This window comes from Brassica napus, chromosome C5 (assembly GCF_020379485.1).
Source record: "Brassica napus cultivar Da-Ae chromosome C5, Da-Ae, whole genome shotgun sequence".
Classification (NCBI taxonomy): Eukaryota; Viridiplantae; Streptophyta; class Magnoliopsida; order Brassicales; family Brassicaceae; genus Brassica; species Brassica napus.
The window spans coordinates 7921925-7937155 of NC_063448.1; the positions used below are offsets into that span (position 1 = coordinate 7921925).

The following is a 15231-nucleotide window of genomic DNA, read 5'->3' on the forward strand; positions in this document are numbered from 1 at the left end:
CTTTGTTGGAGAAACCAGGAGGAGGGTTTTGCTGAGGCTGATAGTTGCCTTGCTGGTTGTTCCTAGGCTGATAACCACTTTGTTGGTTGTTAGGATAGGATTTCTGTTGGTAGTTATTGTACTGAAAGTTGGGCTCTTTCTTGTACCAACTGCCATTGTTGTTGATGAAACACATCTCTTCTTGACCTTCCAAACCCTCAACCTCATTGACAACAAGTGGTGTCTCTTGGTTTGGGTTAACAACAAAGTTCAGCTACTCTTGGGTGGATTTATCAACAATGAGTATGTCTATCTTATCCTGTAGAGCCTTTAACTTCTTCTTCGTTTGCTTGTCATCTGTTCTACTGCCTCTGTCGTGGTCTCCACTGTAGACTGCGTCACTCTTTACCATGTTGTCAACCAGCTCCTCTGCATCTTTCTCAGTTCTTCCCAAGAAGAACTCATTGCTAGCTGTATCTAATATGGCTCTGTATTTAGGAAGAACACCCCTGTAAAATGTGCTCAGCAAGCTTTCCTTAGAGAAACCATGGTGTGGGCATTGAGCTTGGTAGCCCTTGAATCTCTCCCAGGCTTCACTGAATCCTTCCAAGTTCTTCTGTTGAAAGCTGGAAATCTCATTTCTCAGCTTAGCAGTTCTTGAAGTAGAGAAGAACTTCTCCAAAAATGCTTTCTTGCAGTCATCCCAGGTGGTGATAGAGTCGATGGGTAGAGACTTCTCCCACTGACGTGCCTTATTCCCCAAAGAGAAAGGGAATAACTTGAGCTTTAAGGCGTCCTCTGACACACCATTGGTTTTTGACAACCCACAGTAGCTGTCGAACCTGTCCAAGTGATCAAATGGGTCCTCTAAAGCCAAGCCATGATACTTGTTGTTCTCGATCACGTTGAGGAGTCCTTATTTGATCTCAAAGTTGTTAGCTACCACAGCCGGTGCTCGGATTTCCAGTCTATGACCATGAATGTTGGGGCGGTCATAAGTGCCAATGGGTCGAGCTGCTCGCTGTGGGCGTTCTGGCCCTTGCGGTTGATCTGCCATATCAATATCCAATCTCTGCAAGTGAGCTTGTTGCTCTTCTTCTCTTCTCGCTCTAGCACACTCTCTCTCTAAAGCTCTGATGTCTGCAACTCTTGGAACTAGGTTTGATGGACCCCTGCTCCTCAAGTTCATACACCTGAAAGTTAAAGGGAGGTGAAGAAGGAGAATCAGTAACAAAAGAAAATAAAAATGACTTAGTCTCAAGCAAGTGACTAAATCTCAATGTTGAAATCAACTAAGAATTTGGCAACGGCGCCAATTTGATGTTAGGAGTTTTCAAGGCTCCTAAGACAAATGATGTAGTATAAAAGATTGTCAAACCAATTCTAAGGAATTTTAAAGCACCGATAATGCAAGTACGTACTTAATCTAAGTGCAACCGATAATTTGGATGGTTTTAAACTACTACTAATAACAAAACAATAACAAAACAATAAAACAATAAAAGAAGTGACTTTCTTTGGTTAGGATAGAAGATAACTCATGGGTATAGGAATTAGACCTTGGGTGATCAAGTTTCAAACTAAGGATGACAAATGATCAATCAAAATATCAACCTTAAGCTTAGACACAATTTTAAACAAACTCTATGTCCAGATTAATGTTCATTTACTAACATATTTCAAACATCAAATGTCTTTGGTTGAATAATATGAAAGCAATCATTACTAACAAGTCTATTGGCTATCTTAACACCTTTAACAACAAATGTCTTTGGTAAAGTATGTTAAAAGCTTAGGAGAGTTGTCTCAGGCATTTCATCAAACACCTTGTGGGTGGGAAATTCCTAGAGATCAACTGTTGAGAGGCCAACTCAGAAGATGCATTATGAATACTCTACTAGCAAGGAATAAGAAGGATATACACTATAACATCCTAGATCTAGCCTAATCACCCTTAATCTCCCTAACCCATGAATTCAAGAGTGGATTACTCACTACTCTTCCTGATTCCTCTTAAACCCATATTGGATTTCAGATTAATCATGTAGAGAAATACAGTTAATAGATTAGAAATCAACATGAGAACATATGATCAAATGAATCAAAAAGATGAACTTTTCCAAGAGGTTTTTGGTGGTTTTCTCAAAGATCAAAGATTCTCTGCCTCCTTGGCTTACAAAAGGTACTTAAACTTAGGTTTAGAAAGTGTAAAAAGTCAAGACAAATGAACAAAAGGTCCCTGAAAAATCATAAGTTTCGACTGAGTAAATGACGCACATAGTGACTTCGTGGTGTAGCTCTGGGAGGTAGCTCTAGGTTGGGAGCTACCTCAGGTGGTCGCTCTGAGAGGTCGTTCCAGGTCTATTTTTTCACCTCCAAAGTGATCAAAAGGTGAGTGACTTCGTGGTTTAGCTCCGGGAGGTCGCTCTGGGTTACCTTATGGTGTCGCTCTGGAAGGTCACTCTGCGATGCTCGACCATGATGGATATGCCTCTAGTAAATTAATCATAACTCATTCATTACATCTCCAAATGACTTGAAACCACTTCCACTAGAAAGCTAACTCAATTTTTTGTGTTTCCACAAAATCTTAGTAGCATAAGATTTCTTTAAGGCCTCCATCCATGCTCATCGTTCATCCCTTTTTGGATCACAATGCTCCTAAACATCTCAAATCACTCCATGGCACACTACAACACCTAATAAGGACAATGAATGCAATATGGACTCTAAAGATGCCTAATTCTTAATCTATATGATCAAAATATACACAAAATAATGGTTAAAATCATGTAATTATACAAGATATCAGTATGGGGCAAGTGCCCCACCCTCTATTCAAGTAGATCCGCCCCTGGCTGCAACCATCTTCAGATCCAGATAAACTACTAAAAAAATTTTAACCTTTTTTGGAGAACAGCGTGTATCAAATTTCATAAACAACAGTTAGTATGGAATCTCTCACACTGCTCGAAAACTCTGGCCGGTGAGGCATTCATTGTCAATATAGAAGTATGTTTCAGAAGTAGCATTCAGGAAAAGCCAACCTGCAATACTCAGCTCCTGCAAATTTTGGGTTTATGTTTGTAGGAATAGTTAGTTTAGGCTCCACACCCAATATCTTAACTTTGATGAAGCTGATGTGCAACCATATCAAACAAACTAACAGTTTCGGTTGTCCTCCTGCAAGTAGGTTGAGGTTTAGCATGAGGGCGACGACAAAAGCTAACCCAAAGAGCATGAATTATTCACTTTATAACAAAAGACATCGGCTTACGTACCTGTCAAGACGGATTGTAACCATAACACATTGGGTGGCCTGAGTTTCAATGTTGTATGTGGTCTTGATGCAACAAATATCACCAAAACATCTGCAGAGAACATGATAACAAACGGTGAATATGGATGCGTAAAGCAAACATTGTTAGAGATTTGGGAAAACATGCGTGGACAAACATACCCAGAAAATCGACCATCGTATTAGCCGACGTCATAAACTATTCATATTTATGAAATCTCAACCTTTTTGTGGGGATATTAACAGCCGTATCCGTCAGCTAATCTGGTTGTTGAAGCGTATGGGTGAGTCGGTGAGTTTAAAGTGGATGGTGCTTCTGGTTACATCGAATAAAAAAAGCTCATAGATTGCTCCTTCCTTTAGCAATTTTTTGAAAATGTAAAGTCTATGAACCCCAATAGACCCTTGGATCAATGTCGGTTGAAAATATTAGGCCTTTTGTCGCCTTATTTTAGAAAGTTGTATCGAAGATGTAAATCTAACTACAGGAAGAAAGGAAAAGATAGTCACCTTCTCGTCGTCAAAAAACAGATCCAGACCCATAAGCTCACATGCTTTCTTCACAGTAGTGGTCTCCCAAAATTGAAGAAGGCATGTCACAACTATCTTCTTGCAACGTCCTGCCTTCAAATTGGAATGGAGCTGGTTAATTGCCATCTGTGGAAGCTCTGTTTAAAGGGTTTTTGTAGATTGTGATCCGATTAAACTTTGCTGTGAAAAACCTCGACGACATATATAGTTTCTTAGGTTTGTAACGGAGGTGAGAAAAACTTAATTGTAGAGGAGAAAGTGGGTTGAACTGATTGCACACTATGACTACTATGAATTACTCCATCGACTGAATTACAGGGAAGACATGAGGTTATGATACAGAACTCAGAGAAGATGGGATTCGTATCGTCAAGAATATTACGTTCGTGATTAAAGAGAGAACGCCACGTGTCAACAAAAGCCCCATGGTATGTGCTGAGGTGGAGGCTTAAGAAGAGAGAAAACTCTCATTTATTAGTATAGATATAGTAATATAGTATTGTCCCTTCTTGCAACCAGCGTAACCTACAGAGAAAAAAATTTAAAATTAATAATTATTATGTGTAAAAGTAAATCATGGCTTAATTGTCTTTACATATTAGAAAACGCTTGCGAGACGACGTGTTACAGTTGAAGTGGAGAATGAGCAATCCGAGCCTCTTTTCCTTCTCGGATTTGTGAGATTATTGATGAAATTGTATTGTCTATGTTGATGGTAAAGGGTTGTAGTGGATAATAGAGTTTCAAAGACTCGTGTGGTGTATGCACAAAAATTGATCGGAGAAGATGAACTGTATATATTCTGCTACTATGCTATTTTATTATGTTCCATTCCATTTGATTAATAAAAAATGCTTTATTTTGTTTAGAAATATAGTTTTTAATTTTTTAAAGTTCTTGTTACATGGTTTTGAACATGTAAAAATCTCACTATGATCTATATTGTATAGTTTAATATTACATAATATAGTTCAATATTACATAATATAATGTACTTTTTATATTTTGATATTTGGGTTTAGATTTTATATTTAGGATAGGGTTTAGTGATTATAGTTTAGAGTTTAGTATTTAGAAGGTGAATGGATATTGTTGGGGTTAGCATTAACTTCTTCCATGCAATTATAGACATCATAACTTCACCAGTATATACTACGTCATATTTTTGTTTCATTCTATTTGGGTTTAAGGTTATATTTGGGTTAGGATTTATATTTGGGTAAGGGTTTAGTGATTAGAGTTGGTTTATATTTGGAGTTTAGGGTTTAGTGATTAGGGTTTTGGTTTTAGTATTTAGTAGGTGAGGGGTATGGTTAGGGTCAACATTAACTTATTCTATGCAATCATATATGTTTCATAATTTCACCAATATATGTGTACTATGCTATGTATTTTGCTCCATTCTATTTGATTTTAGGGTTTATATTTGAGTTTATGGTTTATTAATTAGGATTTTGGATTTAGTATTTATTGGGTGAGGGGTATGGTTGGGGTAAACATTAACTTATTCCATGAAATCATATATGTTTCATAATTTCACTAATATGTATTATGCTATGTATTTTGTTGCATTCTATTTGAGTTTAGCATTTATACTTGGGTTTATAATTTATATTTGGATTTACAGTTTAATAATTAGAGTTTAGTAATTAGGGTTTTACAGTTTCATATTTATGAATTAGGGGTAGTGTTTAGTATTTAAGGATCGTGGGTGTTGTTGCATCCTCCTATACTATTTCAGTGACATGGAATAGAACACTATGTGCATATATATATTACAGTATATTATTTTTTTTAGATGTTGAGGTTCGGGTAATGTTTAGTACTTAGGTGTTGCATAGTGATTGAGATTTAGGGTTCAGTATATAGGGGTTGGGATAATGTTTAGTTATTAGAGCATCTCCAACTCTTCCCTATATTTGCCTCTAAATGCTATAATAGAGTAAAATCAGCTCTAATCCACCCCTATTTTTTTTCCTAAAATAGAGATTGCTATTTTTTCCTCTATATTTAGGGGAAAAAATAGCATTTCTCTATAATAGAGGCAAACTTTTTTATTTACAAAATAGTCCTCTAATATTTTATGATTGTAACTAAAATACTTATGTATGAAGAAATACAATTCTTACATATAAAATCACACCTTTTTGGTTACGTACTAATTATTAATTTTTATAACTATAGTTATAATTAAAATAAAAAAATAGTATTTATTTAAAAGTCAATTATAATTAAAATAAAATAAAAAATTATTATTTTATTTAAAAGTCAAAGACTTTTTATTTAAATATTAATCAATACAACATATTAATATCGGTTATTACTTGGCCGATGGTATATATCTGAAATGGTCAACCATAGTGCAAACTATTCATGAGCCAGTAGGTCCAAAGAAAAAATATTTTGCAGCACAACAAGAAGCATGTAGAAAAGATGTAGAACGTGCATTCGGAGTTTTACAATCACGTTTTGCGATTGTGAAAGGACCGGTACGTTTTTGGAAAAAAAAGTACTACATGATATAATGACTACATGTATAATTTTACATAATATGATTATTGAGGATGAGCGTGATCTCGATGCACCGATTGGAATTGGAAGAGAAGTTCCACCTCCGGAAGTCCAAATACCAGATAATGAAGATAACCGATTCCAAGAGTTTCTAAGTCGATTCAGAAAAATCAAAGATAAAGAAGCTCATTTCTCATTTCGTAATGCATTAATTGATCATTTATGGGAAAAATTTAGTAATAATGATTGTTAGATAATGGTACTTTGTTTTATTTTTTTTTGTCTAATGTATTTTTGTAATAAAATGTTTAATTTAAATATTTTTGCAATATTATGAAAAAATTTCAAAAAGTATAATGAATGGGTTAATTTTCAACATTTACAAGTTAGAGGTGTAAAATGTAAAATAAAAAAAGAATCTTTCAAGAATATTCTTTTTTAGAGGAAAAAATAGAGGAATACATTGGAGAGAAACTCACCTCTATTATAGAGTTCCTCTATTATAGAGGAAAAAATAGAGAAATACATTGGAGATGGTCTTAGGGTTATGAGTGAATTTATAATTTTATACTATTTTAGCGATATGGAATAGAACATTCGGTGTATATATGTGGTTAATGAACATGTGACGTGGATGTTTGATATGTGATTATAAACACGGTACAAAAAGAACGACATCACATACTTTCTCACTTGCAACTGGAAATCGGATGAAATGTGTTTAAAAAGTCGGACATTAAATTATGTCAAAATCAATGCTACTCATCTAATTTATCATTCAAATATGGCTAGCCCTAATTTCAATATTTTTTCTAAACGTCCACCAAAAATAAAGAAAGGGACCATCTATCTAAGAAGATAACTTAAACGGATAAACCAAAAATTATTCAGTTTTAAATATCTTTGTTTTTTTCGTTTAATTTTTTTCAAGTCGCATACGTTTGATTACTATCATACTCACGTGATACCAAAAGATTTTTAAATCATAATAGATCTGGACCACCAAACATATGTATCCAATATGCAAAAGAATGCATTTGAATATAACATTTCATTGGCTAAGAAATACGCATCTTAGTTTGTGGTAACTGTGGTAGGTGAAATGAAGGGAGGGAAAGTTGGAGTTCAAAAAACAAAGATGGACCACCACCACCATCCAGTAAAATTTGTATGATAAATAAATTGAAGTATCTGTCTTTTACTTTTTGTTTTCTTGTCTTGAGTGTTGGTTGAGTGTTTTGAACATTTAGAACTAACTTTTTGGTTTGTGGGTATACATTATTAGTAGGGTCATGACTTCTGGTTACGTCCATATCTCTCTCTCACGAGATTTTTCTTAAAGCCATTATGAAACTTTAAGAGTAAGTCAAATAAAATAATACTGTGAGACTTTTTTTGATCGACAAGTAACTAACCAAGTTTCGAATTCAAAACTCGCAAGGCTCTCTGCTTATCTTATAGTCACATGTTGTAACCAATTTCAAAATAAATTATCATTGTCTCATCATTCGATAAAAGGAGGTATCGAAAAAATATCGTTGACTCATCATACACTTACATTTTTGTTTCATTCAATATTTCAAAATACATATTTTTATTTTAATAAGTTGAGAGTTATACATAGGTCAATATGTCTATAGTTTGAATCGGTAATCGATGACAGCAAACATTTCATATTAATATAATTTTAAACAATTTATCAACAAATTTTTAATTGCAACTGTTTTCTTCCTACAGTTTTTCCTTACTTTATTTAATTTAAACTCCTATTACACATCACCAGCAACAAAGTATTGATTGACAAGCAACATCAAGAAAATTATAAAGGGGAAGAAGACGATCAAGGATGGCCTGGTGGAAACAACATCTCTCTGCAAGCATTTAACATTTACCAATCGCAATCAAGTTTTCTCCTTGTTGGGGCCTTCTCATTTGGACTCATATTAAATTAAATTTTCCTAATTAAGAGTTTTACTTCAAAGGTGAAAAGGAAAAGAAAAAGTAAAAACAAAAAGCTGTATTAATTAATGGCTAGGGGAGGGATTCTTCTAGCTCGGATGCTTCTCATTAATTAGCAAACGGTGAATTAATGGCACATATGCCCACTGTACGTGTGAAGATGATTAATGTGGGCATTATAATCATAGTTAGTATAGACAAGTACTACTAAATAGAAACTTTTAATTACCCACATCTCACGGAGAGATCAAACCAAATCTATGTTTAAATCCCCCACTAAATTACAATTAATTAACCACTAATTAGGGTCAACAGGTCAAATACATAAAACATTGTTTTAATGTCGTCAGTAAAGTTTTAAATTTTTTTTTTAAAATAATTTCTAAAAATGTGACTTCTTTATCGTTTAAACCCACACCAGTAGTGCTGCTACGTCTCGTTCACTAACCAAAGACACTCTCTTTCCCCAAGGGCGGAGCGGATTCACCATCTCGATCTGCCCCCACCCTCCAAGCTCCTTTCTTTTCCTGAAGGGTTTTCTTTCTGGAGCTTCGCAGGTCCAAATCTCGATCCTTTTCACTTACTTTTTCATATAAAGATTTGGACTTTGTGCTCATGCTTGTTCATCCGCGTACCTGCATTGTGTTTGTGTTTGAGCCGTTGCTTTTCCGACGACTTTTGTCTTGTGGGTTTCTTAATTAACACGTGAAGACACAAAAAAAAGAAGAGAATTTGAGTTCTTTCAATATGATTTTTGTAGATGTCTGAGGTCTGAACTCATGGGTTTGCAAAGGTTTCTCACGATCTGTTCGTTTTCCCGTTAAAAATGTGTCTGCTTTGTCAAGAGAAAGTGTGACTGCATCTTCTTATGGATGATATTTTATTAAAACCCAACAAAGAAAGAAACAGCATTTAGATTCACCAAGATTGGTTTTTCCTAATATATGTTTTTTCCAAATTGGGTGAGATATTTTCCGTAGATTTAGCTATAAACTTTGTATTATCTCTACATTACTGTTTGCATTGTTGGGTAAGGAAATCAAATAACTTTTGATTCTACTACCACTGGATCTTACTGGAGTTTAATAAAGTTTTAAGCTTTCAACTTGAAAAATGTATCTCTCTGTGATATTCTTGTTTCAACGGACCAATTCCATTGGAAAGTTTCCAAAAGAAAATAACCTCCATAAGAATCACATGGTGATTGTATATGTATGTGCATTGTTGCAGATGAGCTATCTCCCCTGTATAGTGTGATCTTATTCTGTGTTCTATTTTCACAGATCGGAGGAAGATGACGCAGTCCTGAAACAGCAAGACTTTCAAGGCTCTGTGTCTTCTTCTAGTGGGATTTTAAACATGGGGAAGGAAAATGTTGTCTCTCGTCCTCTCACTCGTGCCTTTGCGTCTGCTTTGCGCGCTTCAACTACAGAGAATCAACAGAGAGCAAACACAAAAAGACCAGCCTCGGAGGATGTTAACGTCACTGCGCCACCCAATAAGAAGAAGAAGCGAGCTGTTCTTGGGGATATCTCAAATGCTAGCTTCAGTGCAGCTAAACTTGAGGTTGTTAAAACTGCATCATGTTAATAATGTTTGTGAAAGATCTTTTGAAACATGCATCTCCTGAACATGTGTGTTTGCCATTTCAGGCTAGAGACATCAAGCAGGTAAAGAAGAGTCAGGGGTTGGCGAGTGCATCTTGTGTTACTTCAGAAGTCACAGATCTTCAGTCCGGGACCGAGGCAAAAGCTGAAGTTGTATCAGTGACAGCAGGAAACACAAATGACACAGCTGATAACTGTATCGAGAAACACAAATTGCCTCCTAGACCTCTTGGGAGATCATCAGCTTCTATAGGTGATCCAAGAAACACAAATCTTCATGTGATTTTAGCTCCCCTTGTTGAATGATTAATAAACTTTTTTTGTTTTTTGCAAATGGTTACAGTTGAGAAAAGTGGTGTTATTGGTAGTTCAACAGCACTGGATCTCCCAAAATTCACAGACATTGATTCTGATGACAAGGATCCTTTATTGTGCTGCCTCTACGCCCCTGAAATCTACTACAATTTGCGTGTCTCAGAGGTAATCCCTAGGCTTGATGATATAGTCTCTAAAGAAACTTCAAATTCTGATTTTTTTGTGCTTATGTGTCACCTATCTCCTTGCAGCTTAAACGCAGACCGGTTCCTAACTTTATGGAGAGGATACAGAAGGACGTCACACAGTCCATGCGGGGGATTCTTGTTGATTGGCTTGTGGAGGTTAGTGTTTAGTTCTGATGCTAAGTTTTGCAGTTTCTTTGCAGATTCTGACAAAAGTCTCATCTCACTCATAGGTCTCTGAGGAATACACACTTGTGCCTGACACTCTTTACCAAACAGTGTATCTCATCGACTGGTTCCTCCATGGAAACTACCTGGAAAGACAGAGACTTCAACTCCTCGGCATCACTTGCATGCTTATTGCCTCGTAGGTTCCTCCTCTCCAATTTATACTGTAAATCTCTTCTTAGATGCAAATTAACCTTTTTATTTTCTTCAAACTTTACAGGAAGTATGAGGAAATCAATGCGCCACGCATTGAAGAGTTCTGCTTCATCACGGATAACACCTACACAAGAGATCAGGTACCACCGAGACTGCTCTCTTAACACCTCAAAAAGAATGAAATTGTGCAATGTACTAACGTTGTGATGTGCAGGTCCTGGAGATGGAGAACCAAGTACTTGCGCATTTTAGCTTTCAGATATACACTCCCACTCCAAAAACGTTCCTAAGGAGATTTCTCAGAGCAGCTCAAGCCTCTTACCTGGTAATGGCATTTTTGCAATTCACTCATCTATCTGTTCTCACTACAGAAAGATTGAGTGTTTTGATCCACCTCTGCAGATCCCTCGCCGTGAACTCGAATGTCTAGCCAGCTATCTAACGGAGTTGACGTTGATAGACTATCACTTCTTGAAGTTTCTTCCTTCTGTCATCGCTGCTTCAGCGGTTTTTCTTGCCAAGTGGACATTGGACCAATCAAACCACCCATGGGTCTGTAATGTTGCTTCTCTCTTTCTCTATATCCAGACACAGTTTAGTTCCACTAATCTTGGATCCTTAACTTCTTTTTGTTTCTCCCTCCTCTGCAGAATCCAACACTTGAGCACTACACAGCGTACAAAGCGTCAGATCTGAAAGCATCTGTTTATGCCTTACAAGATCTGCAGCTTAACACCAAAGGTTGCCCTTTGAGCGCTATACGCATGAAGTATAGGCAAGAGAAGGTACATTTATACCACATACTAAACCCGGTTTGAATTCGGTGTTCTCGATCCTCATAAGACCTTTTTTGGATTTGCAGTTCAAATCTGTGGCGGTTCTCATGTCTCCTAAACTACTTGACACGCTATTCTGAAGGGCTAAACCGAACGGTTCAACTCCTAACCGATAATAGATCTCTGTGACATTGATGGTCCGGTTCGTCTTTATTCATCTGTTACTCTTTTTGTTCATAAAACAGGCTCCCACAGTCCCACTCATCTAATACCTGATCAGAATTCGGTTTAGCTTGGTTTAGTTTGATCTGGAGGTTTGGTTCTTCCAAACACCAGACCTGGTTTAATCTAATCGGTAGCAAGAGGTTATTTTAGTTGTATCGAGAATGTACATTTTCTCCCATCTTGAGGCGCAATGTAAAAACAGTTTCGGGAATTTCATACTTACTATTTATGTATTTTCCGATGAGGTAGTTTAATTATTTACATCATTTTATTACTACTTCTTGCATAACCTTTTTAAATTAATACTATATAAATTAATATACAATAAAAATTTCTATAAAATAATATAATTTTATAGTCTCAAATTGAGTTTTTGGTTCAATTAGTATATCGATAAATTAATATCTCTATAAATTAATAAAAAAATTTATAGTTTTGGTGTAGTCTCAACATTATTAATTTATAGAGGTTTTACGTTACTTTTTATGTCATATTGAAACCATAAACAATATTCTACAGATTGTGAAATGCCATCAATTCCTATCCACCAATTGAGTCTTACTCAAAGGAATATCAGCTAGAACGGATCTATCCAGACAAGGCAAAACCATCATTTTTTATGGTCTCACAGTGGATACTCTAAAAGCTTTCTGTTGGGAGGTGAGATGTCCTCCGAAGCTTAAGCATTTATTATGGCAAATGGTATTCGGATGTATAGCTGTTAAGAAGAATCTGCAAGCAAGAGGAATGAAGGGAGATATTTGTTGTATTAGATGTGGAGCTGAGGAGGAATCAATAAACCATGTGTTTTTTGAGTGTCCTCCTGCACGTCAAGTTTGGACTTTGTCAAAGATACCGTCTAACCCAGCCTACTTTCCCACAAGTTCACTATTTACAAATATGGATCATCTTTTCTGGAGGGTACTCCCGAAGATGGAAGATCATCATTTTGCGTGGATACTATGATATATTTGGAAATGAATGAATAATAATGTCTTTAGTAATTTGGATATTGACCCAAGAGATACACTTACGCTTGCAGAAACTGAATCAACACTTTGGGCTGAGGCCCAGGTGATTAAGACTAAGCAGGTTCAACCACAGAATGAGGTTTTGAATCGGCAGCCGAGGGTTGGTCGTTGGTGTTTTATAGATGGTTCTTGGAAAGATAAAGAACCTTATTCAGGTCAAGGATGGTATAGGATACTCGAGGGCTTTCAGGGATTGATGGGTGCAACGAATACTAGGGCATGTTTTTCACCTCTTCATGCAGAGATGGAAATGTTTTTCACCTCTTCATGCAGAGATGGAAGCTTTGATATGGGCAATGGAATGTATGAGGAATTTACATCAGTTTCATGTTACTTTTGCTACGGATTGTTCTCAATTGGTGAAGATGGTTTCGGAACCAGAGGAATGACCGGCGTTTAAGAGTTACCTACACGACATAAAGCTACTAAAGACACGTTTTACTAGCTCAACGATCATTCATGTACCCCGGACGGAAAATCAAAAGGCGGATAGTCTAGCACGATGTGCCAGAAAACAATCGTCTTTCGTCGTTCACATGGATACGGAGTTACCGGTTTGGTTCGCAGAGTCTATATGAGTTTGTTTGTTGATGACAAAAAAAAAAAATATTCTACAGATAAACCCCACCGCACTGTTTTGTTGCCAATTCTTGTTTACATAACCTTATAAAGGGTTCATCTTTGTATGGAATAATGTTGGTATTTTACTATTAATCACCTCGTGATTAAGATCAGAGTTTAAATGATTAAGTGAAGTCAACGCTTCAAATATGTTGGTGAATTGACTAAAACTATGACTTCAAATTATCCTTTGTTTTACTTTGAACATTAAGGATCGTGTTCATGAGATTGTCAAAAAAGTTCTTCTCAATATGCATGACATCTAAATTATGCCTTAGCAGATGATCCTCCCAGTATGGCAGATCCCAGAAAATACTTTTTTTTGTGCCAGTTATGTAGTTCTCCAACAGCATCTACCGGAAAACGCTCATGTCCACCGACGTCTGGCGTCCTTTCTGCACCAAAATCTCTTAGTTGTATCTTCAAATCTTTCCCACAAATTTCCGGAGGTGGACTGTCAAACACCCTCTTGTTCTTCGTAAACAAATTCCTACTCCTACGATATGGATGATCAGGTGGTAGGAATCTCCTGTGACAGTCAAACCAACACGTTTTCCTTCCGTGTTTTAGTTGGAAAGCATCAGTGTTATCTTGACAATATGGACATGATAGCCTTCCATGCGTTGTCCATCCAGACAACATACCATATGCTGGAAAATCACTTATTGTCCACATTAGTACTGCCCGCATTTGAAAGTTTTCTTTACACGAAACATCGTATGTTTCAGCACCTTGAGCCCATAGTTGTTGCAACTCATATATTAGTGGCTGAAGAAACACATCAAGTGATCTCTTAGGATGCTCTGGTCCGGGAACGAGAATCGAGAGAAACAAAAACTCTCGTCGCAAGCACAAGTTTGGGGGTAGGTTGTATGGTGTAAGAATGACGGGCCATAGAGAATACTGTCTTCCACTCTTGCCAAACGGACTGAAACCATCAGTACATAATCCAAGGTAGACATTTCTTCTCTCATACGCAAAGTCGGGATACTTTGATTGGAAATGTTTCCACGCTTTTGCATCTGAAGGATGTCTGATCTCACCATCTGTTGAGTGCTCCGCATGCCATCTCATTGGTTGCGCTGTGCGTTCAGACAGATAAAACCTCTGCAACCTTTCCGTCAAAGGTAAATACCACATCCTTTTATATGGCACTGGAACTCTTCCACTCGTATCTTTATAACGAGGCTTTCCACAAAATTTGCATGTAACCCGCTGTTCATCCGCCCTCCAATAAATCATGCAGTTGTCGCTGCATACATCTATTACCTGATATGATAAACCAAGATCAGCTACGTGTTTCTGAACCTCGTAGTATGAACCAGGAGCTACATTATCCTCGGGTAGAATACCTTTTACAAAATCAGCAATCGCATCCACACAGTCTTCAGCCAAATTATAATCTGTTTTAATGCCCATCAATCTTGTAGTAGATGATAAAGCTGAATGACCATCTCTGCAACCTTCGTACAATGGTTGCTTTCCAGCATCCAACATATCATAAAATCTCCTAGCTTCTGCATTGGGTAAATCTTCCCCTCTAAAATGATCATTTACCATCTGCTCAGTACCTACACCATAATCTACATCTGTTCTAATTGGTTCTTCTAATCTAACCGCTGGCTGGGGTTCGCTAGTACTACCATGTTCATAATCAGTTTCCCCATGATGATACCAAATTTTGTAACTTCGTGTAAACCCACTCAAATATAGATGAGTCCAAACATCTCACTCTTTAATAACCTTTCTATTTTTACAATTAGAGCAAGGACATCTTAACATACCTGTTTTTTCTTCCGGTTGTCGGTG

At 36.7% G+C, this 15231-nt stretch overlaps 1 protein-coding gene and 1 non-coding gene across 2 annotated transcripts; both read left to right on the forward strand.

Moving 5' to 3' along the window:
• Positions 1-521: 521 nt before the first annotated feature.
• On the forward strand, positions 522-628 carry LOC125588016. Its single transcript, XR_007324412.1, has one exon. It is a non-coding gene; the product is annotated as a small nucleolar RNA R71 (small nucleolar RNA).
• Positions 629-8728: 8100 nt separating this feature from the next.
• On the forward strand, positions 8729-12026 carry LOC106452822 (cyclin-A2-3-like). The gene is given in 11 exon segments (NM_001315875.1): positions 8729-8835; positions 9562-9844; positions 9931-10138; positions 10229-10365; positions 10452-10544; positions 10619-10752; positions 10834-10909; positions 10984-11094; positions 11172-11321; positions 11420-11554; positions 11632-12026. Coding segments are annotated over 10 exon segments (1305 nt in total). The 5' UTR covers positions 8729-8835; positions 9562-9637; the 3' UTR covers positions 11686-12026.
• The last annotated feature ends 3205 nt before the right edge of the window (positions 12027-15231 follow it).